Source organism: Oncorhynchus mykiss, chromosome 18 (assembly GCF_013265735.2).
Source record: "Oncorhynchus mykiss isolate Arlee chromosome 18, USDA_OmykA_1.1, whole genome shotgun sequence".
Taxonomy (NCBI): Eukaryota; Metazoa; Chordata; class Actinopteri; order Salmoniformes; family Salmonidae; genus Oncorhynchus; species Oncorhynchus mykiss.
The window spans coordinates 63240795-63260184 of record NC_048582.1 but is presented as its reverse complement, the minus strand read 5'-3'; the positions used below and the strand labels follow the sequence as shown (position 1 = coordinate 63260184).

The 19390-nt window shown below is 45.0% G+C and overlaps 1 protein-coding gene across 1 annotated transcript in view; it reads left to right on the top strand.

Annotated features, from left to right (window-relative positions):
• The window catches only part of csmd3b (CUB and Sushi multiple domains 3b), an 826488-nt gene that overhangs the window by 499538 nt on the left and 307560 nt on the right, over positions 1-19390 (top strand). The window contains exons 14-21 of the mRNA XM_036953488.1: positions 8314-8640; positions 10014-10208; positions 11237-11375; positions 11659-11846; positions 12477-12665; positions 15993-16109; positions 17422-17637; positions 19098-19286. Of these exons, the coding sequence (XP_036809383.1) occupies positions 8314-8640; positions 10014-10208; positions 11237-11375; positions 11659-11846; positions 12477-12665; positions 15993-16109; positions 17422-17637; positions 19098-19286 (1560 nt within the window). The remainder of the gene's footprint in view (positions 1-8313; positions 8641-10013; positions 10209-11236; positions 11376-11658; positions 11847-12476; positions 12666-15992; positions 16110-17421; positions 17638-19097; positions 19287-19390) is intronic.

Sequence of the window (19390 nt, the reverse complement as noted above, 5' to 3'; positions counted from 1 at the left end):
TTAGTGTCTTGGTAGATGGTAGTGTCTTGGTAGAGTTTAGTGTCTTGGTAGAGGGTAGTGTATTGGTAGAGGGTAGTGTCTTGGTAGATGGTAGTGTCTTGGTAGAGGGTAGTGTCTTGGTAGATGGTAGTGTCTTGGTATAAGTTAGTGTCTTGGTAGAGGGTATTGTCTTGGTGGAGTTTAGTGTCTTGGTAGATGGTAGTGTCTTGGTAGAGTTTAGTGTCTTGGTAGAGGGTAGTGTATTGGTAGATGGTAGTGTCTTGGTAGAGGGTAGTGTCTTGGTAGAGGGTAGTGTCTTGGTAGATGGTAGTGTCTTGGTATAAGTTAGTGTCTTGGTAGAGGGTATTGTCTTGGTGGAGTTTAGTGTCTTGGTAGATGGTAGTGTCTTGGTAGAGGTTAGTGTCTTGGTAGAGGTTAGTGTCTTGGTAGAGATTAGTGTCTTGGTAGAGGGTATTGTCTTGGTGGAATTAAGTGTCTTGGTAGATGGTAGTGTCTTGGTAGAGGGTAGTGTCTTGGTAGAGGGTAGTGTCTTGGTAGAGGGTAGTGTTTTGGTAGATGGTAGTGTCTTGGTATAAGTTAGTGTCTTGGTAGAGGGTATTGTCTTGGTGGAGTTTAGTGTCTTGGTAGATGGTAGTGTCTTGGTAGAGTTTAGTGTCTTGGTAGAGGGTAGTGTCTTGGTATAAGTTAGTGTCTTGGTAGAGGGTATTGTCTTGGTGGAGTTTAGTGTCTTGGTAGATGGTAGTGTCTTGGTAGAGTTTAGTGTCTTGGTAGAGGGTAGTGTATTGGTAGAGGGTAGTGTCTTGGTAGATGGTAGTGTCTTGGTAGAGGGTAGTGTCTTGGTAGATGGTAGTGTCTTGGTAGAGTTTAGTGTCTTGGTAGAGGGTAGTGTCTTGGTAGAGGGTAGTGTCTTGGTAGATGGTAGTGTCTTGGTAGAGGGTAGTGTCTTGGTAGATGGTAGTGTCTTGGTATAAGTTAGTGTCTTGGTAGAGGGTATTGTCTTGGTGGAGTTTAGTGTCTTGGTAGATGGTAGTGTCTTGGTAGAGTTTAGTGTCTTGGTAGAGGGTAGTGTATTGGTAGATGGTAGTGTCTTGGTAGAGGGTAGTGTCTTGGTAGAGGGTAGTGTCTTGGTAGATGGTAGTGTCTTGGTATAAGTTAGTGTCTTGGTAGAGGGTATTGTCTTGGTGGAGTTTAGTGTCTTGGTAGATGGTAGTGTCTTGGTAGAGGTTAGTGTCTTGGTAGAGGTTAGTGTCTTGGTAGAGATTAGTGTCTTGGTAGAGGGTATTGTCTTGGTGGAATTAAGTGTCTTGGTAGATGGTAGTGTCTTGGTAGAGGGTAGTGTCTTGGTAGAGGGTAGTGTTTTGGTAGATGGTAGTGTCTTGGTATAAGTTAGTGTCTTGGTAGAGGGTATTGTCTTGGTGGAGTTTAGTGTCTTGGTAGATGGTAGTGTCTTGGTAGAGTTTAGTGTCTTGGTAGAGGGTAGTGTCTTGGTATAAGTTAGTGTCTTGGTAGAGGGTATTGTCTTGGTGGAGTTTAGTGTCTTGGTAGATGGTAGTGTCTTGGTAGAGTTTAGTGTCTTGGTAGAGGGTAGTGTATTGGTAGAGGGTAGTGTCTTGGTAGATGGTAGTGTCTTGGTAGAGGGTAGTGTCTTGGTAGATGGTAGTGTCTTGGTAGAGTTTAGTGTCTTGGTAGAGGGTAGTGTCTTGGTAGAGGGTAGTGTCTTGGTGTAGGGTAGTGTCTTGGTAGATGGTAGTGTCTTGGAAGAGTTTAGTGTCTTGGTAGAGGGTAGTGTCTTGGTAGAGGGTAGTGTCTTGGTAGATGGTAGTGTCTTGGTAGAGTTTAGTGTCTTGGTAGAGGTTAGTGTCTTGGTAGAGTTTAGTGTCTTGGTAGAGGGTAGTGTCTTGGTAGATGGTAGTGTCTTGGTAGAGTTTAGTGTCTTGGTAGAGGTTAGTGTCTTGGTAGAGATTAGTGTCTTGGTAGAGGGTATTGTCTTGGTGGAATTAAGTGTCTTGGTAGATGGTAGTGTCTTGGTAGAGGGTAGTGTCTTGGTAGAGGGTAGTGTCTTGGTAGATGGTAGTGTCTTGGTATAAGTTAGTGTCTTGGTAGAGGGTATTGTCTTGGTGGAGTTTAGTGTCTTGGTAGATGGTAGTGTCTTGGTAGAGGTTAGTGTCTTGGTAGAGGGTATTGTCTTGGTGGAGTTTAGTGTCTTGGTAGATGGTAGTGTCTTGGTAGAGGATAGTGTATTGGTAGAGGGTAGTGTATTGGTAGAGTTTGGTGTCTTGGTAGAGGGTAGTGTCTTGGTATAAGTTAGTGTCTTGGTAGAGGGTAGTGTCTTGGTAGAGGGTAGTGTCTTGGTAGAGTTTAGTGTATTGGTAGAGGGTAGTGTCTTGGTAGATGGTAGTGTCTTGGTAGAGGTTAGTGTCTTGGTAGAGGTTATTGTCTTGGTAGAGGTTAGTGTCTTGGTAGATGGTAGTGTCTTGTTAGAGGGTAGTGTCTTGGTAGAGGTTAGTGTCTTGGTAGATGGTAGTGTCTTGGTAGAGGGTAGTGTCTTGGTAGATGGTAGTGTCTTGGTAGAGGGTAGTGTCTTGGTAGAGGGTAGTGTCTTGTTAGAGGGTAGTGTCTTGGTAGATGGTAGTGTCTTGGTAGAGGGTAGTGTCTTGGTAGAGGGTAGTGTCTTGGTAGATGGTAGTGTCTTGGTATAAGTTAGTGTCTTGGTAGAGGGTATTGTCTTGGTGGAGTTTAGTGTCTTGGTAGATGGTAGTGTCTTGGTAGAGGTTAGTGTCTTGGTAGAGATTAGTGTCTTGGTAGAGGGTATTGTCTTGGTGGAATTAAGTGTCTTGGTAGATGGTAGTGTCTTGGTAGAGGGTAGTGTCTTGGTAGAGGGTAGTGTTTTGGTAGATGGTAGTGTCTTGGTATAAGTTAGTGTCTTGGTAGAGGGTATTGTCTTGGTGGAGTTTAGTGTCTTGGTAGATGGTAGTGTCTTGGTAGAGTTTAGTGTCTTGGTAGAGGGTAGTGTCTTGGTATAAGTTAGTGTCTTGGTAGAGGGTATTGTCTTGGTGGAGTTTAGTGTCTTGGTAGATGGTAGTGTCTTGGTAGAGTTTAGTGTCTTGGTAGAGGGTAGTGTATTGGTAGAGGGTAGTGTCTTGGTAGATGGTAGTGTCTTGGTAGAGGGTAGTGTCTTGGTAGATGGTAGTGTCTTGGTAGAGTTTAGTGTCTTGGTAGAGGGTAGTGTCTTGGTAGAGGGTAGTGTCTTGGTAGATGGTAGTGTCTTGGTAGAGGGTAGTGTCTTGGTAGATGGTAGTGTCTTGGTATAAGTTAGTGTCTTGGTAGAGGGTATTGTCTTGGTGGAGTTTAGTGTCTTGGTAGATGGTAGTGTCTTGGTAGAGTTTAGTGTCTTGGTAGAGGGTAGTGTATTGGTAGATGGTAGTGTCTTGGTAGAGGGTAGTGTCTTGGTAGAGGGTAGTGTCTTGGTAGATGGTAGTGTCTTGGTATAAGTTAGTGTCTTGGTAGAGGGTATTGTCTTGGTGGAGTTTAGTGTCTTGGTAGATGGTAGTGTCTTGGTAGAGGTTAGTGTCTTGGTAGAGGTTAGTGTCTTGGTAGAGATTAGTGTCTTGGTAGAGGGTATTGTCTTGGTGGAATTAAGTGTCTTGGTAGATGGTAGTGTCTTGGTAGAGGGTAGTGTCTTGGTAGAGGGTAGTGTTTTGGTAGATGGTAGTGTCTTGGTATAAGTTAGTGTCTTGGTAGAGGGTATTGTCTTGGTGGAGTTTAGTGTCTTGGTAGATGGTAGTGTCTTGGTAGAGTTTAGTGTCTTGGTAGAGGGTAGTGTCTTGGTATAAGTTAGTGTCTTGGTAGAGGGTATTGTCTTGGTGGAGTTTAGTGTCTTGGTAGATGGTAGTGTCTTGGTAGAGTTTAGTGTCTTGGTAGAGGGTAGTGTATTGGTAGAGGGTAGTGTCTTGGTAGATGGTAGTGTCTTGGTAGAGGGTAGTGTCTTGGTAGATGGTAGTGTCTTGGTAGAGTTTAGTGTCTTGGTAGAGGGTAGTGTCTTGGTAGAGGGTAGTGTCTTGGTGTAGGGTAGTGTCTTGGTAGATGGTAGTGTCTTGGAAGAGTTTAGTGTCTTGGTAGAGGGTAGTGTCTTGGTAGAGGGTAGTGTCTTGGTAGATGGTAGTGTCTTGGTAGAGTTTAGTGTCTTGGTAGAGGTTAGTGTCTTGGTAGAGTTTAGTGTCTTGGTAGAGGGTAGTGTCTTGGTAGATGGTAGTGTCTTGGTAGAGTTTAGTGTCTTGGTAGAGGTTAGTGTCTTGGTAGAGATTAGTGTCTTGGTAGAGGGTATTGTCTTGGTGGAATTAAGTGTCTTGGTAGATGGTAGTGTCTTGGTAGAGGGTAGTGTCTTGGTAGAGGGTAGTGTCTTGGTAGATGGTAGTGTCTTGGTATAAGTTAGTGTCTTGGTAGAGGGTATTGTCTTGGTGGAGTTTAGTGTCTTGGTAGATGGTAGTGTCTTGGTAGAGGTTAGTGTCTTGGTAGAGGGTATTGTCTTGGTGGAGTTTAGTGTCTTGGTAGATGGTAGTGTCTTGGTAGAGGATAGTGTATTGGTAGAGGGTAGTGTATTGGTAGAGTTTGGTGTCTTGGTAGAGGGTAGTGTCTTGGTATAAGTTAGTGTCTTGGTAGAGGGTAGTGTCTTGGTAGAGGGTAGTGTCTTGGTAGAGTTTAGTGTATTGGTAGAGGGTAGTGTCTTGGTAGATGGTAGTGTCTTGGTAGAGGTTAGTGTCTTGGTAGAGGTTATTGTCTTGGTAGAGGTTAGTGTCTTGGTAGATGGTAGTGTCTTGTTAGAGGGTAGTGTCTTGGTAGAGGTTAGTGTCTTGGTAGATGGTAGTGTCTTGGTAGAGGGTAGTGTCTTGGTAGATGGTAGTGTCTTGGTAGAGGGTAGTGTCTTGGTAGAGGGTAGTGTCTTGTTAGAGGGTAGTGTCTTGGTAGAGGTTAGTGTCTTGGTAGATGGTAGTGTCTTGGTAGAGGGTAGTGTCTTGGTAGAGGGTAGTGTCTTGGTAGAGGGTATTGTCTTGGTGGAGTTTAGTGTCTTGGTAGATGGTAGTGTCTTGATAGAGGTTAGTGTCTTGGTATAGGGTAGTGTCTTGGTAGAAGTTAGTGTCTTGGTAGAGTGTATTGTCTTGTTAGAGGTTAGTGTCTTGGTAGAGGGTAGTGTCTTGGTAGAGGGTAGTGTCTTGGTAGATGGTAGTGTCTTGGTAGAGTGTATTGTCTTGTTAGAGGTTAGTGTCTTGGTAGAGGGTAGTGTCTTGGTAGAGGGTAGTGTCTTGGTAGATGGTAGTGTCTTGGTCGAGGTTAGTGTCTTGGTAGAGGATAGTGTCTTGGTAGAGGGTAGTGTCTTGGTATAAGTTAGTGTCTTGGTAGAGGGTATTGTCTTGGTGGAGTTTAGTGTCTTGGTAGATGGTAGTGTCTTGGTAGAGTTTAGTGTCTTGGTAGAGGGTAGTGTATTGGTAGAGGGTAGTGTCTTGGTAGATGGTAGTGTCTTGGTAGAGGGTAGTGTCTTGGTAGATGGTAGTGTCTTGGTAGAGTTTAGTGTCTTGGTAGAGGGTAGTGTCTTGGTGTAGGGTAGTGTCTTGGTAGATGGTAGTGTCTTGGAAGAGTTTAGTGTCTTGGTAGAGGGTAGTGTCTTGGTAGATGGTAGTGTATTGGTATAAGTTAGTGTCTTGGTAGAGTTTAGTGTCTTGGTAGAGGGTAGTGTCTTGGTAGATGGTAGTGTCTTGGTAGAGTTTAGTGTCTTGGTAGAGGTTAGTGTCTTGGTAGAGATTAGTGTCTTGGTAGAGGGTATTGTCTTGGTGGAATTAAGTGTCTTGGTAGATGGTAGTGTCTTGGTAGAGGGTAGTGTCTTGGTAGAGGGTAGTGTCTTGGTAGATGGTAGTGTCTTGGTATAAGTTAGTGTCTTGGTAGAGGGTATTGTCTTGGTGGAGTTTAGTGTCTTGGTAGATGGTAGTGTCTTGGTAGAGGTTAGTGTCTTGGTAGAGGGTATTGTCTTGGTGGAGTTTAGTGTCTTGGTAGATGGTAGTGTCTTGGTAGAGGATAGTGTATTGGTAGAGGGTAGTGTATTGGTAGAGTTTGGTGTCTTGGTAGAGGTTAGTGTCTTGGTAGATGGTAGTGTCTTGGTAGAGGGTAGTGTCTTGGTAGATGGTAGTGTCTTGGTAGAGGTTAGTGTCTTGGTAGAGGGTAGTGTCTTGGTAGATGGTAGTGTCTTGGTATAAGTTAGTGTCTTGGTAGAGGGTATTGTCTTGGTGGAGTTTAGTGTCTTGGTAGATGGTAGTGTCTTGGTAGAGGGTAGTGTCTTGGTAGAGGGTAGTGTCTTGTTAGAGGGTAGTGTCTTGGTAGAGGTTAGTGTCTTGGTAGATGGTAGTGTCTTGGTAGAGGGTAGTGTCTTGGTAGATGGTAGTGTCTTGGTAGAGGTTAGTGTCTTGGTATAGGGTAGTGTCTTGGTAGAAGTTAGTGTCTTGGTAGAGTGTATTGTCTTGTTAGAGGTTAGTGTCTTGGTAGAGGGTAGTGTCTTGGTAGAGGGCAGTGTCTTGGTAGATGGTAGTGTCTTGGTAGAGTGTATTGTCTTGTTAGAGGTTAGTGTCTTGGTAGAGGGTAGTGTCTTGGTAGAGGGTAGTGTCTTGGTAGATGGTAGTGTCTTGGTCGAGGTTAGTGTCTTGGTAGAGGATAGTGTCTTGGTAGATGGTAGTGTCTTGGTAGAGGGTAGTGTCTTGGTAGATGGTAGTGTCTTGGTAGAGTTTAGTGTCTTGGTAGAGGGTAGTGTCTTGGTAGAGGGTAGTGTCTTGGTGTAGGGTAGTGTCTTGGTAGATGGTAGTGTCTTGGTAGAGTTTAGTGTCTTGGTAGAGGGTAGTGTCTTGGTAGATGGTAGTGTCTTGGTAGAGTTTAGTGTCTTGGTAGAGGTTAGTGTCTTGGTAGAGATTAGTGTCTTGGTAGAGGGTATTGTCTTGGTGGAATTAAGTGTCTTGGTAGATGGTAGTGTCTTGGTAGAGGGTAGTGTCTTGGTAGAGGGTAGTGTCTTGGTAGATGGTAGTGTCTTGGTATAAGTTAGTGTCTTGGTAGAGGGTATTGTCTTGGTGGAGTTTAGTGTCTTGGTAGATGGTAGTGTCTTGGTAGAGGTTAGTGTCTTGGTAGAGGGTAGTGTCTTGGTAGAGGGTATTGTCTTGGTGGAGTTTAGTGTCTTGGTAGATGGTAGTGTCTTGGTAGAGGATAGTGTATTGGTAGAGGGTAGTGTATTGGTAGAGTTTGGTGTCTTGGTAGAGGGTAGTGTCTTGGTATAAGTTAGTGTCTTGGTAGAGGGTAGTGTCTTGGTAGAGGGTAGTGTCTTGGTAGAGTTTAGTGTATTGGTAGAGGGTAGTGTCTTGGTAGAGGATGGTGTCTTGGTAGATGGTAGTGTCTTGGTAGAGGTTAGTGTCTTGGTAGATGGTAGTGTCTTGGTAGAGGTTAGTGTCTTGGTAGAGGTTATTGTCTTGGTAGAGGTTAGTGTCTTGGTAGAGGTTAGTGTCTTGGTAGATGGTAGTGTCTTGGTAGAGGGTAGTGTCTTGGTAGAGGGTAGTGTCTTGGTAGAGGGTATTGTCTTGGTGGAGTTTAGTGTCTTGGTAGATGGTAGTGTCTTGGTAGAGGTTAGTGTCTTGGTAGAGGGTAGTGTCTTGGTAGAGGTTAGTGTCTTGGTAGAGTGTATTGTCTTGTTAGAGGTTAGTGTCTTGGTAGAGGGTAGTGTCTTGGTAGAGGGTAGTGTCTTGGTAGATGGTAGTGTCTTGGTAGAGTGTATTGTCTTGTTAGAGGTTAGTGTCTTGGTAGAGGGTAGTGTCTTGGTAGAGTGTATTGTCTTGTTAGAGGGTAGTGTCTTGGTAGAGGTTAGTGTCTTGGTAGATGGTAGTGTCTTGGTAGATGGTAGTGTCTTGGTAGAGTGTATTGTGTTGGTAGAGGGTAGTGTCTTGTTAGAGGATAGTGTCTTGGTAGACTGTATTGTCTTGTTAGAGGGTAGTGTCTTGGTAGAGGTTAGTGTCTTGGTAAATGGTAGTGTCTTGGTAGATGGTAGTGTCTTGGTAGAGTGTATTGTCTTGGTACAGCGTAGTGTCTTGTCTCCCATATCAATATACAGTCTTGTCAGTGTCTTATCACTGCATTTCTGTAATCAAAACCAGTGATACCAGATCCCTGTAGATTATGATGTTGATACCATATTAACAGATGTTTCATCAGTTTCTGCTACATTCAGTTCCAGGCATTATGAAGTGCGTTTACGCCATCTTTTGTCTTTTTCCCCATCCCTCTCCTCTACAGTCCCATGCCTGTCCAACTTCACAGCGCCAATGGGTACAGTCCTATCACCCGACTACCCAGAAGGCTACAGCAACAACATGAACTGTGTGTGGCTGATCCTATCGGAACCCGGCAGCCGCATCCACCTTGCCTTCAACGACTTTGACCTGGAGGCGCCTTACGACTTCCTCACCGTGAAGGATGGCGAGCTGCTGGACGCCACCGTCCTGGGACGCTTCTCGGGGACCGAGTCCCCCTCCCACCTCGACAGTAACACTAACATACTGAGGCTGGAGTTCCAGGCCGACCACTCCATGGCCGGACGAGGGTTCAACATCACCTACAGCAGTAGGTTTCACCTTGATGTTGCGTTCTGTGCTGTCCTTCGTTTGATTTGACCATGTTAGTTGATTAGGGCTCAGTTCAGTTGAACCCATGTTGTGCTATTTCCATGGTTACTCTGCCATAAACCAAGTGCAATTGAGTTTGGCCCTTGGTAATGTTAGCTGTGGCCATTTCTTTCGTTTTGTGGCACCTTGTGGTGACTTTACAGTAATGACTATAGTCCTTGTATATTTTGTCCTGATTGTATCCTTATGATATTTGTCCTACCCTGGCCTATCTCAAATCTGTTTCAATTGTTTTTAGTTATCACGTAAGGGCTCAATCAATTTCCACCCAATCGACTTTGCCCTCACAGTTATGGTTATCCTTTTCAAAATGGCCTCATAACTGTTGCTTTCTGAAGGAGACGCAAAATGTCACGCCAATCCATCACTTCTGTCAAAAGAATGTGGGGGAAAAAAGAGGCCATGAAATCTTTTGTGCAAATAAGGCCCAAGTCATTAGGAACAATTGTAGGAGCTGGCCTTTCTGATGGACAACCAAACTCCATGTTATTTTAGTAAGGTACTGTCAGTGACATGATTGAGCAATGTTGCACTGATGTTATGTTCGACTGGGGGGCTTTCTGTCTCAAGACATCCATCAGTCAGTCAGTCTGACTTGACCTGCGAGGCTATGGTAACAAGAGTTTAAGGCCAATTTACTTGGAAGACATCTTCCTGCAGGGATTAAATCCCCTCTACGCTTCATAAAGTTCTGAAAAAATTGCTTTGAGGTCACTAGCACTACACCCTTTAGGGGAAAGTGGTTGTTTTCATGTCGTGAAGTGCCCTGGACTATCGTCTTGAGTCTCTTAATGCTTAACGCTAGAGCCCTTTCAACTTCACTTTTGTTACGAGGTCTATGCTCAATCTATGCTGGTGTCACTAGAAGTGAAGTGTTGGCTTCTGTTTGTCTTTACAATCCTACTCTAGATTTGAGCAACCAACTCAGACCATAACTATCCTCGCCCCAACCGCTCAGTCATCTCAAATGTAAAAATTAGGGATAGATTGTACCGAATAAACTCACCCCACAGCATGAAATGTCACCAATGACGCCATTTAATCAGATGAGTTTCCGTGGCACAACTTGTTTGTAGGTTTTCAAGCTAGCAGTTACATGGGTGTACGATCAGAAGATCATTGGTTGGAGCCCAGTAAGGTGACAGGGACAGACAAGGAAGATCATTGGTTGGAGCCCAGTAAGGCGACAGGGACAGACAAGAAAGATCATTGGTTGGAGCCCAGTAAGGCGACAGGGACAGACAAGGAGGCAAATCAGTTAGCAGTACGGTTACATCTGGCAAAGCGAAATGAAAACATTTGTGTTTTCAGCGTTCGGCCACAACGAGTGTCCCGACCCAGGCGTCCCGATAAATGCGAGGCGCTTCGGGGACAACTTCCAACTGGGCAGCTCCATCTCAGTGATCTGTGAGGACGGCTTCATCAAGACCCAGGGCTCCCAGACCATCACCTGTGAGCTGGAAAACGGCAAGGTGATGTGGAGCGGACCCATCCCTAAATGTGAAGGTAATTATCCTGCTCTTCCTGGGGAGAGGAGAGACTGGGTGTGTTTGTGTTGGGTGTGTGTAGGTGTGTGCGTGTGTGAGTGCATGTTTGTGTGTGTGTGCCTACGTGTACATGTGCACGTCCGTACATGCATGTATTTTAGGGTAATTACCCTGTTCCTGACACAGACAAAAGTCTAAGTGAGTGTAAGCGGATTGCATACTAGAGGACACTCACCTGTGTGTTGTAGGATACTAGAGGACACTCACCTGTGTGTTGTAGGATACTAGAGGACACTCACCTGTGTGTTGTAGGATACTAGAGGACACTCACCTGTGTGTTGTAGGATACTAGAGGACACTCACCTGTGTGTTGGAGGATACTAGAGGACACTCACCTGTGTGTTGGAGGATACTAGAGGACACTCACCTGTGTGTTGGAGGATACTAGAGGACACTCACCTGTGTGTTGTAGGATACTAGAGGATACTCACCTGTGTGTTGGAGGATACTAGAGGACACTCACCTGTGTGTTGGAGGATACTAGAGGACACTCACCTGTGTGTTGTAGGATACTAGAGGACACTCACCTGTGTGTTGTAGGATACTAGAGGACACTCACCTGTATTTTGTAGGATACTAGAGGACACTCACCTGTGTGTTGGAGGATACTAGAGGATACTCACCTGTATGTTGTAGGATACTAGAGGACACTCACCTGTATGTTGTAGGATACTAGAGGACACTCACCTGTGTGTTCGAGGATACTAGGGAAGGCTTAGGGACACCTGGGGATTCGGGACAGAAAACAAGGGTACTGTAGGCCAAGCAGTCACCTTCAATCTGTCTTTCTGTCAGTCATTCACCCTGCACCTTATGTCCCTGATGCTGTGGTGACATCACTCAGATGGAGAAGGAATAAAGAGCCTCATGTTAGCATGTACAGTACGCTGTATGATGCTGTTTGCCAGATTAGATCATCAAGCAGGGCATTTGGAGTTATTTAAAACTCTCTCTCTTAAAAATCTCTCTCCCCCCTCCCCTCCATAGCCCCCTGTGGAGGCCACTTCTCCTCTCCCAGTGGGGTAATCCTGTCCCCAGGGTGGCCTGGATACTATAAAGGTTCCCTCAGCTGTGAGTGGGTCATCGAGACCGAGCCCGGACGCTCCATCAAGATCACCTTTGACAAGTACTTGTCCATTATATCATTAAAGTTGTTCAATGTATTCTATTTTATTCTATTAGCATTCCCAAACTGTTGAGTATGGAGAATGGATTTCTGCATCAATGAATACACCCATAATGGAATCTTATTGCTTATTTATTGTATATTTATAAAGTCTTCTTTGAAAGTGTTTTTTAGTGCAGTAGTAGATTCAATCAAAGTTTATGCAACTGTAGCACTGACTATGTATTATCACAAGTAAATAAAATGTGTATATTTCATAATTCCTCTTCTGTCATTGGTCCAGGTTTCAGACAGAGCTGGGCTATGACTTCCTGGAGATCCACGATGGGCCCAACCTGCTCTCTCCTCTGGTCGGCTCATTCAACGGTACCCAGGTGCCCCAGTTCCTGTTCAGTAGTACTAACCACCTGTACATGCTCTTCACCACCGACAACAGCCGCTCCAACAGTGGATTTAAGATCATCTATGAGAGTAAGTCTAGTGTAGTGACCCAGGTGTTCCTTGTCAGATCATCTACCATAGTACTAGTCTAGTGTAGTGACCCAGGAGTTCCTGGTCAGATCATCTACCATAGTACTAGTCTAGTGTAGTGACCCAGGTGTTCCTGGTCAGATCATCTACCATAGTACTAGTCTAGTGTAATGACCCAGGTGTTCCTGGTCAGATCATCTACCATAGTACTAGTCTAATGTAATGACCCAGGTGTTCCTGGTCAGATCATCTACCATAGTACTAGTCAAGTGTAATGACCCAGGTGTTCCTGGTCAGATCATCTACCATAGTACTAGTCAAGTGTAATGACCCAGGTGTTCCTGGTCAGATCATCTACCATAGTACTAGTCTAGTATAGTGACCCAGGTGTTCCTGGTCAGATCATCTACCATAGTACTAGTCTTATGTAGTGACCCAGGTGTTCCTGGTCAGATCATTTACCATAGTACTAGTCTAGTATAGTGACCCAGGAGTTCCTGGTCAGATCATGTGGTCAGAACAAACTCTACCCATACTTTTAGCTCTAACTCTGATTTCAAATTGTTTAAGCTTCCTATTCCCTGTATGAGACGTTTGATGATGTTGACCCCATAATATTTTAATCTTCAGGCGTGACTGTGGACACCTACTCCTGCCAGGACCCGGGCTTCCCGGTCAACGGGTTGCGTTACGGTCAAGACTTCACCATCGGTTCGACTGTGTCGTTCGGCTGTGACCCTGGATACAGGCTAAGCCACGAGGAACCTCTGGTCTGTGAGAAAAACCACTGGTGGAGCCACCCTCTGCCCACCTGTGATGGTACGAACCAGTTCAAACCAGTTTAAATCATTTCCAAACCGAGTGACTTTCAGGTGACTTTCAGGTGCAGGGTACATTAGGCTAAGTCATGAACTGCGGAAGCATTCACAGTCTGCAGGTCTCTGTTTATTTTTCATGGTATGGACAGTAGCCATGGTGACCAAGGTTGTGGCAGAATCCTATTAGCCTGTTTACCAGATGTGTTTGTTCCTCACATGTCATGGTCGTTGTGGTGCTGAACACATAATACATGGGCTAAAGTAGTTTGTATAGTACATATCTGACCACCAGGTTAGTGATCTAGTCTAGATCTGGGCTTTCCATAGTACATATCTGACCACCAGGTTAGTGATCTAGTCTAGATCTGGGGATTTCCATAGTACATATCTGACCACCAGGTTAGTGATCTAGTCTAGATCAGGGCTTTCCGTGGTACATATCGGACCACCAGGTTAGTGATCTAGTCTAGATCAGTGCTCTCCATCATACATATCTGACCACCAGGTTAGTGATCTAGTCTAGATCTGGGCTTTCCATAGTACATATCTGACCACCTGGTTAGTGATCTAGTCTAGATCTGGGCTTTCCATAGTACATATCTGACCACCAGGCTAATGCTCTGTTCCTGGAGAACTACCATCCTGTAGGTTATCTAGCTCACCTGATTCAAAAAATTAGCTGGTTGATAAGCTGAATACGCTGAATCAGGTCAGTTACAGCTGGGGTTGGACTGAAAACCTACAGGAGGGTGGTTCTCCAGGAACAGGGTTGGAGTTAAAACCTACAGGAGGGTCGCTCTCCAGGAACAGGGTTGGAGTGAAAACCTACAGCACGGTAACTCTCCAGGAACAGGGTTGTTGTGAAAACCTACAGGAGAGTGGCTCTCCAGGAACAGGGTTGGAGTTAAAACATACAGGAGGGTCGCTCTCCAGGAACAGGGTTGGAGTGAAAACCTACAGCACGGTAACTCTCCAGGAACAGGGTTGTTGTGAAAACCTACAGGGGGGTAGCTCTCCAGGAACAGGGTTGGTGTGAAAACCTACAGGAGGGTAGCTCTCCAGGAACAGGGTTGGTGTGAAAACCTACAGGAGGGTAACTCTCCAGGAACAGGGTTGGTGTGAAAACCTACAGGAGGGTAGCTCTCCAGGAACAGGGTTGTTGTGAAAACCTACAGGGGGGTAGCTCTCCAGGAACAGGGTTGGTGTGAAAACCTACAGGAGGGTAACTCTCCAGGAACAGGGTTGGTGTGAAAACCTACAGGAGGGTAACTCTCCAGGAACAGGGTTGGTGTGAAAACCTACAGGAGGGTAACTCTCCAGGAACAGTGTTGGTGTGAAAACCTACAGGAAGGTACTCTCCAGGAACAGTGTTGGTGTGAAAACCTACAGGAAGGTAACTCTCCAGGAACAGTGTTGGAGTTAAAACCTACAGGAGGGTCGCTCTCCAGAAACAGGGTTGGTGTGAAAACCTACAGGAGGGTAGCTCTCCAGGAACAGTGTTGGAGTTAAAACCTACAGGAGGGTCGCTCTCCAGGAACAGGGTTGGAGTTATAACCTACAGGAGGGTCGCTCTCCAGGAACAGGGTTGGAGTGAAAACCTACAGGAGGGTAGCTGTCCAGGAACAGGAGGGTTTCTCTATAGGGCATCTTGAGCTTTCAAATCTTGAGCTATCAAATCTTGAGCTATCAAATCACGAGCTTTCAAATCTTATTAAATCTTGAGCTTTCAAATTGTATCAAATCTTGAGCTATCAAATCTTGAGTTATCAAATTTTGAATAATCACTTTCAACAGGCCTCGATTAGTTTAAATATTCTCTCATATGATATGATGCCAAAGATAACGCCAAACTGCCTATTGACAAAACCAATGAAGGATTGAATTGTGTTTTTGTGTTTTAGCCTACAAGAGTGGTTGTTCAATACTTGAGTCAATGACAGTTCATGTAAATTGGCTGCCTGGTGAAAGAGAATCAGCCCAGTGACTCTGGGACTGACAAAACCTTTTAGCGTGTTCGTCTCTCCGTGTTTAGATTTCAGAGATCTATTTTCTTGTCCAGGGAGAAAGCTAAACTGAGACAATGCAATTCAATGCCAGGCCATTAGGCTGTATGTGCAGGTGAATCACAGAGGCAATTTGCTGTGATGGCTGCTTGGCCTGATAGGAACTGATCTCCTCACCAGATTAGGGATCCGGGAGCACCTTTTACCTGCGCTATAGCTTGTCATCTCACCTCACCTGCCTCCTGCTATGACTCTGAAGGCTTTTATGTATGCATTGGGGGTAAGAGGGAGGGGGGTGGAGGGTTGGGGAAGCTGACCTAAGTGGAATAGTGGGGAACTCCATGCCAGGGCATGCAAATGAGGGTCCTGATGTGCTGAAATGTTGATATTCTGGGTTCTTCGATATGGAAATTGAGGGCACAGCATGTCAAAATGAAACATATTGTTCAGTTATTTTCTTGCTCAGAGAGTGAGAGATATAGAGAGTGAGTGAGAGATATAGAGAGTGAGAGAGAGAGAGGGAGAGGGAGAGGGAAGGGGAAAGAGAGACAGAGAGAGAGAGAGACAGAGAGAGAGAGAGAGAGAGAGAGAGAGAGAGAGAGAGAGAGAGAGAGAGGGAGGAACAGAATAAGATCAATGTAGTTGTCCACATTTCCCTGTACGATAAGGCTTTGTATTAAGTGCTTAATACAAAGCCTATTAGGTTGCTCCATTCATTATTGATACAGAACTGCATCTGTCTGGGACAGATAAGTACTAGTGCATGCTGAGAAGGAAGAGAGGAGAGGTTGAGAGGAGGAAGAGAATAAGAGAGGTTTCACTTCCTCAATCTCCCTCAGAGTTACAGAACAACGTCACATCAGATAAAACGTGCCAAACTGACTTCGCTTTACACTGAGAGTTACTGTTTGTCCATGATTTAACATGGCTGTCGTAGCTCCCTTAAGGAAGACACTTAACCCCTCAATCTGCTCCAAGAGTTCCTGCATCGCTGACGCTGTGCTTCCGCCAGCTCGGGTTGTTTGTGTGGCTCAGAGGGTTGAGTTAACCTTTTACTGCAGTGGGCTAAATCAGGGTCACACAGAGTGTTTCTTGGTAGCCTTGAACACATCTACTTTAAAACAGAGGTGTACACGTCACACACAATTATGGGATTGAAAAAAAGAAGACACCTCTAACATGTCAGAAATAGAGTTGAAATATATTACACTTTCGTATACAGAAGACTGAAATATAACAAAACTGTTTGACATAGAAACACTGGCATATATCTGTTCTCTGCAAAAACATGAACAATAAAGTGTTTCACCCTCTTTGTTCCCCAGCGTTGTGTGGAGGGGACGTGCGAGGGCCCGGCGGCACCATCCTGTCTCCTGGATATCCTGAGATGTATCCCAGCTCACTCAACTGTACCTGGACTGTGGAGGTCAGCCATGGCAAAGGTAAGCCTTGGTTAGCTTAGCGTCCTCCCTGAGATCCTTTCTCTATTGGTCTAGATTGGCAAAGGTAAGCCTTGGTTAGCTTAGCGTCCTCCCTGAGATCCTTTCTCTATTGGTCTAGATTGGCAAAGGTAAGCCTTGGCTAGCTTAGCGTCCTCCCTGAGATCCTTTTTCTATTGGTCTAGATTGGCAAACGTAAGCCTTGGTTAGCTTAGCGTCCTCCCTGAGATCCTTTCTCTATTGGTCTAGATTGGCAAAGGTAAGCCTTGGTTAGCTTAGCGTCCTCCCTGAGATCCTTTCTCTATTGGTCTAGATTGGCAAAGGTAAGCCTTGGCTAGCTTAGCGTCCTCCCTGAGATCCTTTTTCTATTGGTCTAGATTGGCAAAGGTAAGCCTTGGTTAGCTTAGAGTCCTCCCTGAGATCCTTTCTCTATTGGTCTAGATTGGCAAAGGTAAGCCTTGGTTAGCTTACCTCCCTTCCCTATTGGTCGAGAATGGGTCATCCATGTCTGGAATTAGCCAACAACATAAGTGATGACTTCTAAATGAAGTTTGAGAATATATATTGAATGTTCCTAGGTAGCTGACACTCGAATTCTATTCTGCCTATAATCACACAATGTTCTCATGGTACTACAAACCTGAAGTGTTTTTTGTGGAATGTGACCCATCATAACTCTTGTTGACATAGACAGCTATTCCGTCTGCAGATATATAACATATACAAATGACAGACAAACAATACGCACAAATGTTGATACTGTAGAATTATATATGAACTAATAAACTGAAAAATCGACTCCTATTCACTTTATCAGCAGCTTGGTGAAAGGCATTGTGGGACATGAATTCACTATAGGTCCTCTTCCCAGCCCAGCCCATCTCTCTGAAATATCATTATAATACAAGGCTCTGGGTGGAGAATGAAAATTCTTTGGAATTTTAATTTCCCCATGTCTGCAAAGATATTCAATATGGACGACCATTATGTTTCTCTGAATAATCACTGCAAATTGAAATGCAGTCTCTCTATCATCCCCCTCCTTCAAGAAAATAAAACCCAGAGCCCTGTTTTTATATGAACTGACCTCAACTTTGAATGTAATGAGATTAAGTCCACTCTCTATCTCCACTTGGCTTTTCTCCTCTCAGATTAAGCCGCCGTTTCATTGAATTTGATAATTTAATCAGGGGAGGCTGACAGGTAGCTTGAACCATAGTATTGGCTGTTCTCCTCTGGACTTGGCTTATTATTGGCTGTGCACCTCTAGACCTGGCTTATTATTGGCTGAACACCTTTGTGTTTGTCCCAATAGGAGTCCAATTCACTTTCAACAACTTCCACCTGGAAGATCACCATGACTACCTGCTCATCACAGAGAATGGAAGCTTCATCCAGCCCCTGGCGCGCCTCACGGGTAATGAGCTACCCTCCCACACCAATGCAGGGCTCTACGGGAACTTCAAGGCCCAACTGCGATTTATATCTGACTTTTCTATATCCTACGAGGGATTCAATATTACCTTCTCTGGTGAGTAGGAGGAGTGTGTGTGTTGGTGTGTGTATGTGTGTGTGTGTGTGTGTGTGTGTGTGTGTGTGTGTGTGTGTGTGTGTGTGTGTAGGGTGCATGTGTGAGAGTGTGCGTGTGCGTGCGAATGCACCTACGTGTGTGTGTGTATGTGTGTTGCTGGTCAATTCATGCACCTTGATGGGAAAGCGAGGTAGTTGATCCTCCAAGACCTTGGGTAAGAGACAGATGTGTGTTTGAGATAAAGGGAAAAAGAGAGAGAGAGGGAGAAAGAAAGAGAGACAGGGAGAGATAGAGATTGATGGGGCAGTCGCTTTGCTGTTTCTGCTTATTAAAGTCTCCTAGTGGACTGAGAGCTTCTTTCCGCCTAGCTTCACATGCCTCCAGTGCTCTGTCCAGCGTTCTGACATCCCCTAGAACTAGTCCTGCCTCACCCCAGAGACACACATCTTCAATACCTTTCAGTTAGTCATCCCTGAAGTGTTTTGGGGTCATATAGAAACATATTGTACCTTTATAAATCCTTAAGTGTCCTTCAGGATGTCACCCCTTCTGAGACATAAAAAAGATAGATGTTGACAGGGTTTGTTGACGGAATTTAACAGTGTGTTTGTGTGTGTGTGTTTGTGTGTGTGACCGTATTCAGTGTGTGTGTGTGTGTGTGTGTATATTCATTGTGTGTGTGTGTGTGTGTATTCATTGTGTGTGTGTGTGTGTATTCATTGTGTGTGTGTGTGTGTATTCATTGTGTGTGTGTGTGTGTATTCATTGTGTGTGTGTGTGTGTGTGTGTGTGTGTGTGTGTGTGTGTGTGTGTGTGTGTGTGTGTGTGTGTGTGTGTGTGTGTGTGTGTGTGTGTGTGTGTGTGTGTGTGTGTGTGTGTGTGCGTGCGTGCGTGCGTGCGTGCGTGCGTGGTTGGTGACATCATCACAGGAATGCTGACACATGTAAATCTAGACATGAGAGAGTGTTGATCCGAAGCCATAGCGTTGATGAATAATGCATTGGCATTGCATACATTTAGAAGGCAGCTACAATCACTTTTAGGCAGACTTCAAAAGCCGTAAAGTCACTAATCAATGAATAACAAACGTCTATATTATTCCTCACTTTAGAATTGTTTTATTTTGAGTATGCACTGCACTCAAACAAACTCCATCGATTTGAATGTGATTGACAGATGACAGGTACACTACTTATCGAGAGTACCACTTGACATTATGTCATTACCTTCTTGACATGACTTGGAGTATACAGCGCAGTCAAACAATCCCGTGACCTGTGGATGTGGATCTACTTCACAGGTAGACTGGGTCCCAAATGGCAACCTATTCCCTTTATAGTGCACTACTTTTGACCAGAGCCCTATGAATACAACTTGGAGTATGGACTGCATTCAAACGGACCATCATTGAGTGTACAAAAAAAAAAAGTTTGACTTGCCACAACTTCCTGCTTCTTCAGAGTACAACTTGGAGCCTTGTGAGGACCCGGGGATGCCCCAGTTCGGCCGGAGGAACGGCTACAGCTTCAGCATCGGGGACACCCTGACGTTCTCTTGCAACATGGGCTACCGACTGGAGGGGGTGCCAGAGATCATCTGCCTTGGAGGGGGGAGGCGCATGTGGAGCGCACCTCTGCCTAGGTGTGTGGGTATGTAGTCTCCTGCTTTAATTTCCCTTACAACTATTGTCATAAAGCTTGTGGTTGTTGAGACATTAGTGTAGAGCTGATTACACTCAGTGCTGGGCTGTGTC